The 20,924-nt window shown below is 31.8% G+C and overlaps 1 protein-coding gene across 1 annotated transcript in view; it reads left to right on the plus strand.

The window, feature by feature from the left end:
* The first annotated feature begins 9,478 nt into the window (after positions 1-9,478).
* LOC110995708 (homeobox protein Nkx-6.2) overlaps positions 9,479-20,924 on the plus strand; it is a 41,044-nt gene continuing 29,598 nt past the window's right edge. Inside the window, exon 1 of the mRNA XM_022262996.2 lies at positions 9,479-9,983. Coding sequence (XP_022118688.1) covers positions 9,674-9,983 — 310 coding nt within the window. The 5' untranslated portion in view covers positions 9,479-9,673. The remainder of the gene's footprint in view (positions 9,984-20,924) is intronic.

Raw genomic sequence — 20,924 nt, forward strand, 5'->3', positions numbered from 1 at the left:
TTTAAAAGTAAATAGAAACTACTTAGCTTATACATATTAATTAGAGGTCTTGGCTGCATCCCATCGTTACTTTGATTATTTTATATTCTAAATAAGTGTTAATGTAAACTTGTTAAATAATTAACAGGTTTAAAGTTACATATAATATTTAATTGTAATAATTAATTGTGTAACTATTTAATTTAATTTCTTTTTCGTCTGGAGATCGTATCTCCCAATGGCATCTTCTCGGGAGTCGCTCTTACAGTTCGCTAGTTTGCAAAAGATATATGTTCATGGTGTTATATGGAAGTACATACAATACAAATATTACCAGTATCTACAAATTTTTATTACTAAGGATAAATAAAAACGAAGATGAAAGAACAAAAGTGTAGTTTTAATATGCCTTTATGACAAGAAGCCCACTATATTTCGGCAAGGCCGAGTTGGTAAGTATTTGAACAGTGATTAAGCGCGATAACTCGTGAGCGGCCGGCGCAGGGCGCTAATGCAAGTTTTGTCTCTTCTCACACAACTCGCTTTGCAACACTTATTACTTGATGATTAGGGCAACCAGTACATAATTAATTATATTTAATCCAACGCTCATTTTAAGAGTGATCAAGTAAATAATACATTGTCAATCAATAATTTAATGCTACACCGTAGAGTTTTACAGAGCTACGTGTTTTCAATGCTACGTAAAGCGTAGCAAGGTTTTGCTACAGATATAAACCGTAGCAAGGTAAAACAAAAATTTTCATGTATTTTGCACATATATGATAGTGGTTAGTAAAAAAAAGTACATCCGACACAATAAAAAAAAATATTAAAATTTTTTAACCTCCATAGTAATAATAATTATAATATTGATAGTTACTGGTACTAGTACTAGTAAATTGGTTCGAGTTTTAAAAGTATGAAGTGTGTTGTACCTTTAACGCTGGCAGCATTTCCTCGCTGTACTGCATTGAACTTACTATTTAGCGAGAAAAGCACCCGCTCTACTGTTTTTTTTTTTTTTTATTTGTTTTTGTTACCAGTTTGGCGCCATCTGAAATATTTAATTAGCGCCAATAAATAATTAGAAAAAAATAAATTATATTCTGTGAAATTTAAAATCTCCTATGTATAAATAAAACGACGCAAGCTGTGTTGATATTTTTGATATGATTTATGGAATTTCTTTAATTCGTTTTTCGGATATTTACGGCTTCATTACTCAATAAATAATAAACAGTTAAAGTTTTTTAATCGTAACTTCTTGAGGGGAACGCAATTTATTGTTTTTAATTCGCCGATACCTGGCCCCGATCATTCGATGCTGTGATATAAATATTGTTAGCTTTCAACGTTTGCCTAGGCATGGGGTCTGGTTATATCGATAAAAAACTACTTATTTAAAATACTCTCGAAGTTTTCGACAATCAGACAATACAAATAAGTATACCATGAGTATCATCTGGGCAAGAAGGTATAACATTATTATATTATGCCATTACAAATCGATACAATTTGCGTATATACCGTACCTACCTTTATCATTTTTATAAGCTATTTTTAGTGTCTTCATTTTAAGACGTGACATTTTGGAGAGCATAAATTCATTAAATATATATATTATTCAATCATAAAAAAAATTCTAAATCCTTTAAAGAAAGTGAGTCTTTAGCTTGAATTCCTATCGATTATATGGTCGAATTACCGTCAAGTATTTGGTTATTATATTGACTTAATCAATAGACATATTTTAATTTAAATGTAGACTTTACTCCAGTCTCAATCAAACAGCAATAGACATTTCAATGGGTGCAATTTTATTATATCTTTTCTTATTAATAAACTAAGATACGCAACATGTTCAAGCGTTATTCCGACAAATAAGCAAACGTAATATTTTACTAAGTTCTACCATTGTATTAAACAAAACATTTCTATCTGTAGCGATGTCATGTGTGATTGACACAGCTAATTCATTTAACAAATTATAACTATTTATCGATAAGTGAATCCCATTCCTAGTCCCAGTGGTTAGCACAAGTTCCGCAATACAGCCACACCTGTGTCCGCTTGTGTTTATAGGTCGGCCCACCCTGTGAACACCCCCTTTCTTCATTTAACACTCCACTAATATTGTTGCACAGGAATTACTGTATTTGAGAGCTTGTTACGGCTGCTTGCTACAATGGTGACTTAAATTTTATTATTATTGTTAGAGCAAAATAACTGCTGAATTTCTTGTAGTAAAATTTTGTTTTTGAAGTTAATATAGACACGTTTAAAAGCCGATTTTAATATATAAAGATAAAAAACCAATGGCAGTACGACCTTTTAAGTCTGGGCTTACGGTAGCCGTTTTGTGATCGTCTCTTTTTTAACACATGCCGTCGACTTTTTTCCTAACGAATTCCAGATTCTTTACGACGTTTTACGATGCTTTCCTGACGTAAACAGAAAGTTCATTGGTGCATAGACCGGGTTCGATCCTACGACTTCAGGGATGAGAATCACACGCATAACAATGGCAATGCACCGTGTCAGAAATTGATGATTATGACGGTATCTTCATATGAAGTCTTGCTGGATTTTTCGCTTTGGAATATATATATATAATATGTTATCCAATAACTCTTTGATCGTTGTATCGCTGACGAAGCCAAATTAAATGATGAAATCTAATCGACAAAAACACAGATTTAAATGTTAGCCTACCAAATTTTCAGGCCACCTAATAGACTAACCCTGTTCAATTATATAAATAATCATATATGCATTTATTGAAATCCCAACTTCAATCAAGCATCGTTTGACTTTTCTGAAATATCTAAAATATATTCCTAAGTAGTATAGTCTATAGAATCTCTTCTAGTTATAGATCTGGATAATACCCACTAAAGACCATGTAAAGGGTCGAGGGTCGCTCTCGCATTTTACGGCGAAACCGTTCTTCGACTAGAAAATATTATATAATGTTTTGTCTATTTTTAGTGACACAACAATTATAATTACCTAACGTTTGATATCTTATTGAGGAGAAGGTAAGCGTATAAATAAAACTCAATAAGACAATAAGTTAAGTTAAGAAATATATATGTGTAAACATACCTTTTATAAAAGGTAAGGCAATCGACTTCACTTGTAATTTTATATAGATTATTATTCTATCAGTCGGACTGTGTGATTATCAGGGTATAGCTCCAAACATCGTAACTTGTTATAAACTACGACTCATTCAGTTCATGGAGTACGTACAGTTGAATCCGTTTATAACGACACGGGCGTTAAAGTTAAAAAAGTTTTTTTTTCACAAAGCCTTATGTGAAAAAAAACGGTAATATTTGAATTTTAATAGAATACTTCATATGAATATGAATTTTATTTTAATTCAAATATATTAAATAAAATTAAAATTTACATTGAAATACGTTTTAGGAGATTGGATGTAAACTATTTATTAGCTGAATCGATTAATAAATTGCCATAATTAAATAAATTCGCGTGACACAAACACTTTAATTCATTAAAATAATACCCGCTGTTGTAATGTTCAATGTTAAATCGAGTGTAACGATATCAAAGAGTAACTCAATAATGGCGCCGACTTATTTAATGCAATTACAAACCCTTCCGAGGGTCACACTTTGTTTAGATAACACTGATCTATGATTTACAGATCATTTTTGTGATTAAACTAGGGTTGAAAGTGTTACAATTAGGTTAGTGATTTTATTAGAATATTAAGCGGAAGTTTTTTTTTAATTTTAATAATTTATTGTCTAGAACAGAAACAGTTTGTATTATTAAACTTGTATAATATATGAATATGCGTTAAATACAAGTAAATAACTGTAGGTAACTGAGTCCCAAGATTGAAAAAATTAAAAAAAAATTTTTATTTATTTATTTATTTTTCATTTATAGCCTTACATCAGAATCAATATATATACATTATAGGTATTGTTTTTATTGTCTACGATAACTGATTCTGTGTGCCCACTGGCAAAGGCCTCCAAAAAAATAATAATACTAAAGTAAGAAAGAAAAAAAGGCTCTTTATGTATATGATTTTTTTTAGAAACGTTCAGTTGTAGAACGACACAGATGGAGGCCTTGACGATATTTCGTATTCTGCCTTGACATCCCATGATGAAACTTAGCTGCAGGTATTAATCCGAACAACTACTTAGTCGTCCTGTGATAGTCCTGTGGTGTTCGATGTAGAAAGGTATTTCCAGGCACTATATTGGTTAAAGTGTGAATGGCAGCCTTTTGAAGAATATCTACTTTGTAAAAATAGTATTTACTAGTAAAAATATTTTTAAGGAAGAATAGTTTTAATGTTACTGATCAACCATTAGTCATATAAGACATTAAGTATGCGTGAATGTATGAGTATGTGAATGGGTGTGTGCGCGTTTTGTTTTTGGAACCTCAGAGTCATGTTTATACGCAGTAAGGCCTCTGCATATTCGAAATCCAAATGGGCTAGCATAATTTTTATGCAGTTTATCTATCTATAGTTATCTATAGTTGATCTATCGCCCTAATAGGCCCCTAAATAGAAAGTATTGGCAAAACACTTCGTTTTGGTGTTGGACACAAAACGTGTCCAAATGTTCTTAGATGTGTCCGGATTTGTTATTTCATGTTGTTTGTGATATCTTTAACAGATCGCTTCAGTAACTTGATTTGATATTAACAATATAATTTTGAATTAAATTAATTAAGTGTTTGCATATATACAATTAACTATTTAAGGACTCATAATAATGGAAATGAATAAATTGAAAAAATATAAATTGAAGAAATAAGAAAACAGGTCAAAAAAGGGCTATTAATAAACTTTTCTCATACAGCACGTCCGCTTGTTATAAGCTTTCTAAGTAGTCTGAAGCCAACAAAAACAATCCAGCTACAAGAGGCGGAGCTTACGCACGATAACCAATATAATTAGAATAATATATTGCCGTCTCGTTCTGTTGTCTAAATCCATCGACGATACTATCATCATACTAAAAGTTTGTGATTTTTATTGTAAAGCGATATTTAGAAATTAGAACACAATTTGTTGGAATTACATTGGAATAGGAATGGATGACACAGATAAACCTTCGGGCCCGTTGACAGCGTATGGGCAGCTAACATAATATTTGGTAAACGTTTTTTTTTTATATATTTTTATATATGTATTTGGGGTTTGGATGGAGAGTGCTCATAAGAGAGAAACCTGGATATCTTTGGAGGAGGCCTTGACCTGCAGAAGGGTTCTTGCAAACTAATTAGATATTATTAAGTGTAGATAAAAATGATCTTAATTTATTTTCTTTTAAAAATTGTAATGTTTGTTAAAATGTTTTTTTTTTAATTCTCATATAACACGGGGCAAATTAGTAAGAGGATATTTTCTTAAGCATAACCATGAATACAAAAGCTTCGGAAGTGCGTTGCCGGCCAATGTAAAAATTGGTACACTCTTTTCTTAAAGGAGCCCAGACGAATTGATTTGGAGATACTTCTGTGGATGGTTCTTCGTAGTATAACAAAAACTGCCTCAGTTATGGAATAGCGGACGCCGCGGTGATATTGGTGGAATTTAGTATTCTGCTTTGACGTCCGATGATGAAACTCTGCAGTTCAAAATTCGGAAGTTGTCATTAAAGAATGTCTCTGCTATAGTCTGTTCGTACATCTGTTCTATCGAAGTAAAAGAATATTATTCTATATAGTTCGAATCTCTCTCAACGCACACTAGCACTATTTTATAATTTAAATAAAATTTCGGTCTTTAATACATCATAAAACAGTTAGTGAAATAAAAAATCTATAATTTACCTTTGTGTATCAACATTTGAATAAACGGTTTAGGCTTTATCGAAGGGATGAAGTACAAAAGTGTCGCACTAATTGATTGTAATAAATAGCCGATCCCTGTTGAGATAGGGTGTGGTGTCACTTGCAGCGGGCTAAAACTTCTTGACAGCACAGACAGAGACAGAATATTGAAAAGGGAATTACTGTGAGTGCACGTTAGTAAGTGTGGTAAGTTAACAGTAAAAAGTGAAAAAAAATTGTTTTTGATTAATTATCCAGATGTAGCATTTATTGTGCTGTTCTACATTAGTAATTACTGTAAATATAGAATAATTTATTCTTTATTCTTTAAATAAGTTTGCTATTTTTTTAAATTCTATTGCTACATTATATTTATATACGCATGTACGTGGCATATGGTTTATTTACAGAGTGCATTTACGTTAAAACATTTTAAAAATTGGTCTAATGCAATTCTTTTAATTTGAAATTTAAACTTTACTACCAGTCGCAAAATGCTAAGCAAACATAATTATTTTAATTAGGTTATAGTTACAGCGATAAGGTACTTCTTATAAAATACCCGCTATCACTCGCAGCACATACCATCGAGTTTCCCGTTCTCCGCCCGCTAACAATAAAACCAAACCTTTGTTGTTTCACTCAATACCGACCTTATAATCGGCGTTTGGCTTTGTGTCCTCAAAATGGCCCTTACCGGTCACTTCCTGCTAGTCTTTGTGATATAAAGAGAAACTACAAACAGGAATTCCGTACTAAAGAATCATCATAATGCCACGATTTCTTTATTTACACTTACCGCATACATATACGAGAAAGTAAAATGTTCCATTAGGCTACGGCCTACGGGTGGCCTTATTTCTAACAGGCAATTTCTTTCAAGCAAACTTAGTAAAGTACTTGTATAGTTTAATTAGGTATTCAAATTCAAAATCATTTATTTATATGGGTAACACAATGTTCACTTATGATCGTCTATAAATATATTATTATTATTATCTAGTTCTCAAATCAAGGGCATAGAAAGGAAGAGTAGAACTAGCAATAAACTCTCCACTCTTTATAATCGCCAAGTGTTTTGTTTTACAAAATTATAGTAAATAATAATAAAAAACAAAGTTTTGTCTTCAATCAGCAATAGGCATGGTGAAATAGGAGCATAGACCTAAATTTCCGTGGAACAACATACAAATAATTAGTCGAAATAACTGACATTATATTTATCTCGTATAACATGTTTTTTATACGTATTTATCCTTGCTTGAAAATTTTAAATAAACCTTGATGGGCAACACCACAGAACAAAAGTAGTTACAAACTAAAAACTTCATAAAATTTGCAATAGACAAACAAAACTAAAGCATTCCATTAACTATTTATACAAAAATATATACATTTTCTAGAACACACTTAATGCTAGCGGGCTCGCTAGTGCGTACCCGGCCTTTGAAATCGATATGATAGTTTCATATCTTTAAGTCGGTTTGGTTCGAAAATCCTTCAGTGGGCAGCTGGATCCACAGAATGGTAGTGCAAGGCCTTGAAAAACCCTCAGTTATAACGACTGACGTCGAGGTTATATGGATGGAATTTCGAATTCTGCCTCGATGTCCGATGACGAATTACATGTAGGTTAGGTTTTCATAAACATTAGACACCTGCTATAGTCGGTTCGTTCATCTGTTCTATCGGAGTAAAAGAATAATTGAAGAGTGTTTAGTCTCAAATGGTCTAGATCAGTGGATCTAACGGGAAACACTTTTCCCGACGTAAGGCCCACGCCCCGCGGCCCAATTTATTGTGTTTTAAAATCTACTTTCCGTGTTTAATTTCTAAGTATTTTTTTCCTAAAACCTATTCAAGTTTATTAAATTTTAGATATTAAAAGTTATGTTTATTTCATGGGGTACGAAACATACGGTATTTTTATACCGTACGTTCATATAACATTTATGTTCATAAGAATTATAGGAATGTGGGGCATCCTCCAAAATCGGGTTTAAGTCATCCCTTTCGGAGTCTAAAAATTGTATCGAGAGACAACTTCGCTCGTACTATGTAATTTCCAATAGCTGGAGAATTAGTGATTTGACCATTGTCATGAACTGATAAATTCTTAGATGCCACTTATATATTTTTTAACTCATTAATTCATTCATGGAATCATTGAATATATTCTAATTAATTAGAGCAGTGTTGTGCAACTCTCATCCTTGAGGTCGTAAGTTCGATCCCCGACTATGCGTCAATGGACTATTTTTCTATATGCATTTAAAATTCGCGCGAACGGTGAAGGAAAGGTGGATGGAGCTTGCCTAAGTCGACGGCGTGACACAGACACTGGAGATAAGTTACCTACTTGCCTATAAGGTTGACAAATGGTCATGAAACAGATACAGAAATATGAGGCCTAGACTTAAATCGGTTGTTGCTCCACCGATTATTCTAGGTATATAGGTATATTAAATTTGTTTAACATCTTTCAAAATATGTACTTTTACATTATCCTTAGCATTTAAATTCTATGAAAGTTCTATGTAATACGTGCTATTTCATAATAGGTATATAATAGATATATTAAATTTGTTTAACATCTTTCAAAATATGTACTTTTACATTATCCTTAGCAGTATTTAAATTCTAAAAAAGTTCTATATGATATGTGCTATTTAATAATAGGTATATAAATCCACCGAGCTTCCAATTAAAAGTTATGACCACATCCGGCTCACAAGGCTCGCCCAATTCAATAGACAAAATACGCCACAAAGTATTTTTTACCCTTTTATAATCCGCCATGGCGGCATTAACTCACATTAAAAAGCTCTTCCCCTCATGATCCGTGAATAAATATAATAAGCTTAGTAAAATAACCAATTTATTAATTTATTTTAATATCATGTTCGTCGTATATTGTTATTTTTGAATAGAATTAACATAAACAAAAATATATAAATAATTCAGAAAATTGTTTTAATAATTTCGTATATTAAAACAAAAGCAACTCAAACTAATGTAAGGTAATATTTATTTAGCTCCATATTATACTTCCATACGTATTATATAGAGCTTTAATTATTATACGAAATTAAACATTTTTATTCAATCATTATTTCCAGTTAGTCTAAACCTTAATGACTATCAATGGATATTAGATATCCCAACCATCAAATTCTTCTGAATAAAGGTTGGCTTCGACAATACGAGCAGATGCGAAGTTAATACCTTGGGTGTTTTATTTCCGCGCATGAAGTGGCTGTCAATTAATAAAATATTTGTCACATAAATTATCAGGGACAAATATCCTTCCGGTGTTTAGAAGGCATCATAAAACTATTCAGTCGCCCTTATTATTCGCTACAATAGTGGAGACGGGCTGGCAAGGGAGGGGCGCGGGACGAGGGGCGCAGGCACCGCAAAAACTGCACCCGACTTAATTATAAAGAGACAAGAAGCGCCATTAAATACCGATTCGTTAAATCTACGCTCTCGTGTTAACACCGAGGTCCTCTGTCCTTGTCGGTTGCGGAGGGAAGTGAGCGAGACGACGATATATAGCACACGTTCTACTCGAATGGGCGGTGACTCGGATATAAGGTTTAGATTGACTGGGCGTTCTCTATTCACCTTTTTTTGTTTGCTCCGGTCCACGGTGAGCTTTTCATTTGGTGTCGGACTTCGCGCGGTACCGTTGTGTACGGTTTTCGAATGGACACCGAATAATTCGAATTTGGAATCAATGGACTTTCTCATTTGAATTTCGAATGTGAACTTTACTTCTCGTTACTTCCGGTGGCCGTATTTTCGCAATGTGTTGACGTTTGAACTTGTTTTAAAATAGTGTTAGTGAACTGTCAAAATGTCCGAGTTGCGTGGTTCTCCGCAACTATCTAGGGCTGCGTTGGAGAATGGTTTCGGGGCTCCGCTGGCTGCTCTAAGCTCTCTGGCTGAAGCACCTCCTCCAGCACCAAACCCGCATGGGATAGACCATATATTATCACGGCCAGCTGTTGGTTCCAACGTCGGGGCTGGTTTGCTGACTCCAAGATTATCTTTAGCGGCGGCCGCAGCGGGAATGGCACACTACCTCCAGCACAAACCATTATACTGGCCAGGCTTTCAAGGACTTGTTTCCAATCCTATGGCGTGGAGAGAGCGGCTACAAACAAGTAAGTACTTAGAGTAAATACGCGTCCTTACGTCTACCTATAAGTCTTACGCAAAGTGTAAGTAAAAAAGAGTTCAACGTAAGTGCGGTGACCAGATTCGTTTAAGGAACAAATTATATTAATAATTGATTAACTTTATTGGGTTTTAAATATAGATATACAGCTTAATTATTAATTCAAAAGTATATTTATATTAATGTAAGGTTCGAAATACGTTTATTTTATAACATTGATATATTTATTTTTGTGAAGTGTCTAATGTTGAATTAATGATGATGTATTTCATGATATCATTCACTGTTATTTCAAATTAATCGATTGCCCCCTGTTCTATAAAAAAAAATCTTACATATATCGTCTAATTTAAGTATTATTTACATATTCTATTTTATAGATGTTATTATGAAAATGTATTTAAATTATGATCATAGCTTTATTATTATAAACACTTATCTATTCGAAATCCTTTCGTCATTAATAGGTAACATGATTTTTTGTATGATTTCAAAAAGTTATCTATTTTTAACCTATTTTATAAAGAGTGCAATTTTTATATTTTCATAGTTATAAATTTGATTTTAAAGATAATTTTGTTATATCTAGGTGAAATCAACACAAATTAAAAAAAATATAATTTTTCAAAGAAACATCAGTATTTGATGGATTTTTCAAGTGGCATATTATAATTTAAGTATTTTAGTGTACTAGTACTTTTATGATACAGAACATTCCGCTTTGCATATCCACAGATACCTATTACGCGTTGCCGCCGTCGGCAGTTAAACATTACAATAGACAATTTGGCGTTGAATTTAGATATCTCACGCGGACAGTATTATGTATGTCTGCTGCTATTTTACAGCTAAACCTATTACATATTGTAAAATTTTATTTGATTCAAATAAATAATATTCATATAAATATAAATCTTAAGTTCAATATTACAACTTAATTGATTGATAAACTATTGGCTGTTCATATAGGTACTACTAAATTGTTAATTTACGTAAAGATTACATTGAATCTAGGTACCTACTATATCTTTGTATATTTATATAAATCTTCTGTGCGTGTGTTTATAATTAAACTCCTCTGGCTTATCTTGCTGAAATTTGGATTCGAGAACGGTTTATACTTTTTTTTTACTTAAGACGGATGTACAGAACAAGATCTCAGAAACAAAAAGGTCTATAATATAAAAATGACTATATGGGCATAAATCTTAAATATGATTAATAGTAATTTTACATTACTATTGAATATTTTGTCCTTATTGCTGTCATGTTATTTTGAATATAAATGACTATAATAATATTTAAGATTTTTAGTTTATATTAGTAAGACTAATATATGCATATTCACCTACATAATTACTTTGTTTAAATAAAGTTTAATTACTCTCTTGCCATCTAACATATATGTGTACTATGTATATATTTCTGTGTCCGTTTTAGTAATAATGGCAATGACATGATAATCCTCTGTACCTAATCCGAAGAAATCATTTCCTTTCTACCCCGGAAGTTTTTAGGACTTTTCAATAAGTATTTTCAATAAATTAGTACGCTTTTCTCTTATAAGACCCAAAGTCAAATTGGTATAGAAAATTTCTAACATATAAACGTACCTCAAAATCTCTTAAACGGGTAAATCGCATTACTAAGTTATATATTACTAAGTGATAAATTATTAATACCTTATAATTTAAGACTAACATAACGAAGAAATTTCATACTACAAACTCAATGTACAGAACCAATTTAAAAAACCATTAACACCTATATTAATAATAATTGATAAATATTTTAAATCTCCCGTGTGAAGCTGGCACAGGTGACTAGTTCAATTATTTAATACTAATATGCCAGTTAGAGATCTAGTCTGAAGTTAACAGTAAATAAAGAGGAATTAATATAAATTTCTAGGCGCAGTAATTAGGATGTTATCAGCCAGTCAAGTGCATAGATTAGCAGCTTACATGTATTATACGCTGTAATATAGGTGATAAGAGTTATAGATTAAATTATATCGTCACTCATATTGATATGGTTTAATTAAAAATATAATTGGATTAAGAGAGATAAGGTTTATAAGAGTATTTCCTTTAACTTTGATTTTGTTCTCTTTGGAACCTCTTGTGCCATAGGGTTCAAGTGCACAGGCACACCGGTGACCCTAGAGCTGATGTTCTTCTCGGTCAACGAAACATGCTGCCAGCGATAAAGGTACACTGCCACAGGGAACAAACATTTTTAATTTTATTACTACTATGTTGGTTAAGAAAATTCTAAATACTGAATATTTAATTGCTACCACTAATAGTAAAAATATTAGATTAAGTCCTATACAACTTAATTATGTATAGAAGCTTCTCGCTTCTATTCATAAATGCCTTATTGACAGATATATACATGTTTAAGAGGTAGGTACGTCATATACAAATTATTACTTAAACATTCAGTTCTTATAATAAGCACCGAGTAATCGAACAGTCATAATTATTTTTACAATTCAATTCAACGTTAGAAATGAGGTAAAACATTTTTTCTATACCTGGAAATAACTTAAAATAAAATAAATCAATGATGCTACAACCTTGATAATTTGTCAATCTAATAGTCAAGTAGGTGATCAGCTTTCTGTCTCTGACACGCTAATTACTTTTTGGGTCTTAGGTGCGCTGGTCTCCCCACGATGTTTACCTTCGCCGGTCGAGCAAATTTCTATGGGCACAGAAAGAAAGCACTTTGGTGCACAGCCGGGAATCGAACCCACGACTCCAAGGATTAGGGTCGACACCGAATTCAATGCACATTAAATATGAAGGTTATTATCCTAGGCTTTAAATATTTGTAATAGTTTAAAAATTGTTGTTGTGATATGTGGTTTATTTCCTTAAATAACCATCCACAACACACAAAACAATCTATTTCGTATTCTTAGAGAAAGGTTAATAATAAATGAATGAATAGTGATTCTTATAGCTTAGCGACTTTATAACAATTTTATTAAACTCAGACTGTTTAAGCTTATCATATATTTACATACATAATACATATATAGATAGTAATATGTCCTAATTGGATTTATCAAGTAATATCAGATCGAGGTAATCCTCTCTAATACGATATTATTACTTGATCGGGACTTGCTGATAACTGATTATATGCAGATAATCCATTATTACATTTATGACCTGCTTAATAGTAAGCAATGTTAATTAGAATAGTTATCTACAATTAAAAATTTAAACAGATACAGCAAATTAAAAAAAAACATATTTCATTATTACAAAATATTGTGATTAAACTGTGGTTACGAATTTATAAACAAGATATGGTTTATGAAATTTACAAAAAATAATAATTGATAAAAAAACAAGTAAAATAAATGACGATCGTTTTGAATATTTTTTTTTAGTAGATCGCAGTCTTTGCCTGGTTAACTCACACATACATAACTAATCAAGTACGATATTTTTATTAGTTAAAAGGATTCCATATTTTATTATGACAATATTGTCTAAGAAACCGTGGTTACGAATTTATAAACAAGATATGGTTAATGACACTAGCAAGTAAATGTAATGGGTGAAAAGAATTGATCAAAACACAAGTAAAATAAATGACGACCGTTTAGGTCAAAATGACAAAAATCAGTGCGTATTTATTGCCTTGTTAACACACACATATGTAATGGTTAATGGTTCGTACAATATTTTTAAGATTTAAAACGATTCTGCAAATTATAATTAATATTTCCATGTATTAAACTACAAAATTAAACATTTTTAACGAATTGTAATAAACAAGAATACTGTGACTATAGTTTCAACAAATTTGTCAAATACAAAATAAATATTAATGAAAAAAAATTAGGTCACACAGGTGAACACATCTAAGTGGACATCTTCAACAGTCTTTTTTAAAAACCTTCCTTAAAAAAAGAGTACCGAGAGTTTTTTACTCCTGCTTTTACTCTCAGCCTACACCCTCTGTCTTCTTTGCCGATGAGTAGGGGTGCCTACAGGTTCAAATTTAGTGACGTGGAATAAGTGATACCTTGATTATCTTATATTGAAAAAAATCTCCAGGGCTACATAATGAGATTGAGAAATCCAGGTAAGGTTTACTGCACAATCATAGAACAGCGGATTATAGCCGAACAAAATTGTACGAAGCTCTATAAAATACCTTTCATACTACAATACACTATTATTTTACCTACACATGCTACGTAGTCAGCTGGTAATGAAATAATTGTAATGAATAAAATGCGATATCCGCAATGAACCGGCTGTGATGGCGGGATTCAAACACTTGATGTTTATTAAAATCGCAATACCTTTGTTGACCGCGTCGAAAAGGTCAGATGTATACAGTCAGCTATGCTAGTTAAAGCGATAGGTTGATACGCATATGAGACTTAAAGTGTTTATATCCTATTATAATGTTATTATCATGTTTATTAAAAACAAAACAGCTAGTAAAAAAAAGTCGTTAAAAAAGTAGATAATTTTGTAGGTATACAACCCGTTATCGTATTTTCTTCAAATGAAATTTGTGCGTTGCGTATCAGCCTGTAACATAGGCCTCTTTCGTCTACTACTATACAAAGGCATCCGCTAAATATCGCTCCAGTACGACCGGTCTCGCTCTGCAAGCAAAAGGCATTCTTTTAACCTCACCAGGTCATCAGCTGTCTTTATGCGTTTTATGTGTCATGGATAAATCTTAATTATAATTCATGAAATATAATTAAAATTCCCACTGATTTATTATATTTCATGAAAACATATGCCATAAATACTACAAAAATATCAAGAAATCACTGTTTTCTATATTATTAATTTAAATAATTTACTACAGACATGCTATACCAATTTAGATTTAGATATTCATTAGTATAGATTCGCACGTTCGGTGGAGGAGCAGCTCAACCGGGTATTATTAATTAGCGCAGGGTGGCTGCGGTCGCACTGGGCGCTCCAATGAACTGAGACACATTTTTTTAATTGCCCCTCCCACCCCCTCGGCATATGTCGGCGAGGATTAAAATTGGACTCGCAGTTTTTAAAATGAAACGTTTATGCATTATTTGTGTTAGTCTGGGGACATTTACCATTGATTAAGCAGATACTCGCTTTTTACATACATTGCTCACATCTTTAAATTTATTTATTACTTTTAAAATAATGTGTATGCTTACAAAATACACGAAAATATGGCGTCACAAATTTAACACACATCAATAATTTTACAATATTAAGACACATAAATAAGTTAAAATCAAAAATTATTAATAAATAAAACTAAAAATAACAATAATAATTAAAGGAAAACTTAAACCTCATTAAGAGCATGATCAAGGTTACGGTAACCTGGCAGACTGTCGAAAAACACAACAATATTTTCATTGATGTGAGTAATCATTTTGTAATTTATGGTATAGGTATATGTACTTAGACTTATATGTGGTAAAAACCAGCACGATGACAGGTTTTACTTGCCTGTTAGAAAATGAAATCCCGATACAGATACAGACATTTGAGGCCATGACTAAGACTTGTAGAATTGGTATTTTTTTTTTTGAGATGAAAGGAGGACATTTGTAGGTTTATGAACAATATAATATATAAGCGATACATTGTAGACATTGAAAACCTATTTTTAGAACCCGTCTGCTACAATTTCTAGTATATTATAAAAAAGCGTTCAATATAAATCCTAATCATATCTAATTCATGAAATATAAAGATTCCCCAGATTTATTATATTTCATGAATGCTTTAAATACACAAAGTATAACTTTTCAACAACAATATTAAACTTTATGTTTAAATTACATTTTAACCGCATTTGAATCCTTGAGAGAACAATGACGTTAATTTAACGTAGTCATGTAATTAAACTCGGTCGGCATAAAGTTGAAACAATCTCCGCGGCCGTGGCGTTATGAAATTAAATGAAGAAATAACATAATTCCCCGCGCTCGCTTTTCCCCAATTTTCCATTCCCTGTTTCCCCACTGTCGAAGTTAACCTAATGAGGTGACGCGATACGATGCTACGATCATTATTTCTGTCGGGTTATTCGTTAATTTAAATTGAACGTTCTTTGGACATAAATTAATGTTCAAACGAAGCAATGTCGTTTGAACGCCAGTAACCAATGTGGAGAGCACATCTGTGATGCTAACACATTACTGTTCTTAATAAGTCGATATAATTTTTAGTGTACTTATAATCTCACCTAGACGTAAGATGTGTGTTTAGCAATGACGTAATTATATTAAGTTATTATACAGGGAATTGTATTATTATTAAGGGTTGAAATAATTATTTTTATATTATTGATGATTAGCGGCCCGTCCCGGCTTCGCACGTGTGGACATTAATTTTTTCAACACTTTTTGTAGATAAAGATATGTTCTTTAATATTAACATTTTTTTTAAATATATATTCATCAATATCTTTCGCAGCGCATGCGATGAAGGCATTTTTTACACGTTAGGTTACATTATTGTGGTTGAAGTAGTGGTCATTTTTTCTTGCAATTAAAATAGCCAAACAATATATTGTTGATAGTGTAGTATTTAAATGATGTTATAATTTTTAATTTCGGTCCAGTACTTTTTGAGCCATTCGGTTACAAACATACAAATATTTCCTCTTTAAAATATTAGTATAGATTGTTATTGATCAGTGGACTTAGATAATAGTAATTGAAGAATTGGAAGCTCTTTCTTTTATCAAAAATCATCAAAATATATATATTTGAATTAAATGACTACGTATGGAAAAAAATGTCTCGTGTTTTGAGATGTAACTAGAACTTGTACTGTATATATCTTTTAGGAGTAAAATAAGTTTTTAAAAGACAATAAATCAGAAAATGACATCACAATATAACAATACAAAGCTGTAATGACATAACAAACATCCGAACGTCCAGTGAACACAAGTAATATCTCATAACCGCGTTATAACGCTGCTTGGCGGCTCTCCATATAATTTTGCTCTAACTTTCAGTAACATGACGGAAACTAAGCATTACTACGAACATTTATGTTGAAGTTATGACTCGATGTTAATTAATTGTTTTGGTATGTATATTTCACAATATTTAATAAGCGATTAGATCATCATCATCATCAATGGTTATACAGCCCGTTGTGGGCCTTAGCCTCCTCAATTACACTTAGCCATCGCAATCTATCTTTTTTTTTTTTTTTTTTTTTTTTATAGAACAAACGGGCAGGAGGCTCACCTATCTGGTGCTTCCCGCGTCCAAAGTGTCACCTTTCTTATGTATGATAACTCTCGAGTTCCAATGTTCTGGAATGGTCTCATCCATAAGCCATTAGATATGTAGAAAAAAAATTTAATTTTGAATAGTTCGAATCGGCAGTGAAAATTTTGAACAATTTTTTTAGTGAGATTTCTGAAAGTGTAAATGAGTCTGTTGTTCCGAATATTTGTTTTTAGGTAAACTCTTTAAATGCCTACGAATTATTTACTGTATCTTCAAAGTTATAGTGTGATATGGAAATATTCAATATATGTTTCACAATACAAAATCAGCGTATATTGATATGGTTGAATTTCCTTGATAACGCCGTCTGTTGCGACAAGTATTACACCTGTTCGATGATAACACGCCCCGTTTATTATTCATATTACAAGATCTATATTGTATATTAAAACAAAAATAAACTGGCTTAAATTACAAACATAATTATTTTCTATAAAACTGAGACTACATAAAATCAAACTCGGTCTAAATATAGAAATAGAAAAAAAAGATCTGTATCCAAGTGTAGGCTATAGCCCAGCTATTATAATAATTATAATAATTAATTATGTAACCCGTATCGTACCGTAGAGATTTAAAAATGGCCACTATCAAATAGGTATATACGCCCATGAGCTGCTGTAGCTGAATGTCTAATATATAATGTCTTTGTTGCGCTTTACCCAAATCACTTCTTATAAATAAAGGAAACCGACTTTTTACTGTGTTACCTGCATTTATATAATATTAACTATACATTACAATTGTACATAAATCCTCATATTTCGTTTCACATATGTATATAAATTAAATAGAGGGCTAGTTTTTGTGTAACACATTGCGGCCAGTGAGTCATTCACTCATGCATTATGCAATTCTAATATTGTCTAGCCAGTGCATATCGAAAACCATACTTTAATAAAAATAGTCCTTTACCACTAAATTGAATTTGATTTATAGTTTGGATGTTAAACAAATGTAAAAATTTAAGTTTTCTACATATTTTGGCAGTTTTATAATACTTTATTCATTTAAGTAATGGATTAAAAGGTGATGTCGTGACTAAGCATACATTTTTCGATCATATCCTCTTGTATTAACATACAACGAGAGAAAAGAAAGAAAGAAAGAAAAGTAGTCGTCTTGTTCTAAATACGCCCACGCTGTCAAAATTTCCAAAAGTTGTAATATTTCTACATTTCGTTAACTAACTACGAATGATTCATATGACTAGTATTCTCTAGTTATGCAATAATACAACTATTGCATGCATATAAAACTGTATAAAATACTTGGCCACCCTTATACATACATTTTAAATCGTAAAAGTAATTCATTTATTTAACAGACAATACTCCATAGCTGTAAAACGTTTCACCCATAAACATTTAGTAGTCGACCTTATCTTGACGAATACCAACAGCCTATAACAATTATAACCCGAGACAATTACGTTCAGCTAAATCTGTGAACCACACCCTCCAGGGATCAGGGGGTGTGGGTGGAGGGGGGGTAACGACGAGAGAACAGCTATGTTAGATGTTAACGTGTGTACATACGAAGGGGTGATCTATGTAGTTGTTTATGTGTCTTCGTGTAGGCTTTCAATGAAGTCGTTTTGAGAGGGAAAATTCTGATGTAATTCTGCCTTTAAATAATAATAACCTATTTTAACTGTATAAATATAAACTATAAAATGTAGGGTAAATGTACGCGTAAACCCTAATCAGAATAGTTTTTTGATGTTAAAAACAGTTTTACTTTACTTAAATATTTGTCTGTTTCTGTCACTTTGTATTTACGCTACGATGAAAAGAGATAATCGTAAATACTTAAATTGTCAATGTGGACAAAGTGTTAGATTTTATTATATTATATTATATTATTAGATAATTTAAAGCATTCAAAGGATTTTATTTGTATATTTTGCGACTCCAGTATTACCTACTTGCCTTCCTTTTGACAACAAGACACAGAACAAGACTATCCTCATATATAGATTTTTTTTATAGAACAGGGGGCAAACGGGCAGGAGGCTCACCTGATGTTAAGTGATAACGCCGCCCATGGACACTCTCAATGCCAGAGGGCTCGCGAGTGCGTTGGTGGCAGAATATTCTACGATGTCAAAATTCTCATAATACCATACATTCGATATAACAGAATAAAGATATCGCACTATTACTATACAAATTGTGTGAAATCATAGATGGGTTATTAAATATATTTGACTGTACGGGAAGAATCTAGTGAAAAATCTTATAAATATAAATATGAAGCAGTATAGTTACTTATAGAACGATTTCTAAACGCAACATCACAAGATATAGACATCGTGTAAGACGATAACAAGACGTGTTTTAGGGGGGAGTGTTGTCAACACACAATCTGCTCGGAGGGGGTGCGGTTGTTCCAATTGTCTTAAAGGGTTCCACTTTTGCGGCTTTTAGTATAAGATCTGTTTTAACTGCAACCCTTGCCTATGAACAAATGCTTTTAGATAGGATATTTCTGTGCATCAGTATCGTTACTAATATAATAATTTTAAAGCTTGCTTACGGTCGGTATGATACATTAGTTGGTACATAACGATCAATAAAATACTAGACTAAAGGTCTGTTTCACAATGTATGGATAAAGTACCAAATAGCTATGCAACACATAAATTATTCTTAATTCTTGAACAAAAATGGTTATAAATAGAAACTAAACATCAATACAATCCTTCATAAATTTCTTATTTAAAATGTGTTTTGTATTGAGTTAAATTGTAAGTAAGGTTTAACGTATAATTCGAAAACTCAGACAAACCCGATGAATATTTTGAGGTTTTTATTTATTATTTGAAGGTTGTTATTGCAAACTATTATTTGTATAACAAATGGCTTAGCTAGTAAAATACAAAGCTTTGATAAATAAATAAAACATAAGCACGTAAATCTCATAAAATGTATGTAGTAATAAAACATATTAATATTAATATTAGACGAACGATACAGTTTCTCAGGAACCATTCATATTATTCAAATATAAGTTGGCAAAACGGGTAAGTATTTTCAATGATTATGCAGTAATTTAATAGCAGTGTTTGCCTATTGGCTCCAGCGTGCGACTCTCATCCCTGAGGTCGTAGGTTCGATCCCCGGCTGTGCCACCAATGGTCTTTCTTTCTATATACGCATTAAACATTCGCTCGAACCGTGAATAAAAGCACCGTGAGAAAACTGGCTTGCGTTAGACCCAAAAAGTTGACGGCGTGTGTCAGGGAATATTAGATTGACAAATGATTATGAAACAGATGCCTGAGGTCCATACCTCAAAAGGTTGTAGCGCCAATGATCTAAATATTATGCAAAAATCAAATGTTCAAGAACCTATCTATGGTATCAAACAAAGACGTAATCTAAAATAGAACATTGTTGAACTTATATTTTTTTAACTTGAAACATGTAAACTTAGAATTAAATTGTTAGGTAAGTAAGTATTATAATTGAATAAGAGTTAAGATAACCTCAATTTTTTTATCAGTGCTGCAGTTGAAAATATTTATTACTATATCTCAATGATCAATATAGTATAGTATATATAATATAGTACCAATAAGTAACACCAAATTTTAATGAACAATAAGATTATTTTTCTTTCTAG

Source organism: Pieris rapae, chromosome 6 (genome assembly GCF_905147795.1).
Source record: "Pieris rapae chromosome 6, ilPieRapa1.1, whole genome shotgun sequence".
NCBI lineage: Eukaryota > Metazoa > Arthropoda > Insecta > Lepidoptera > Pieridae > Pieris > Pieris rapae.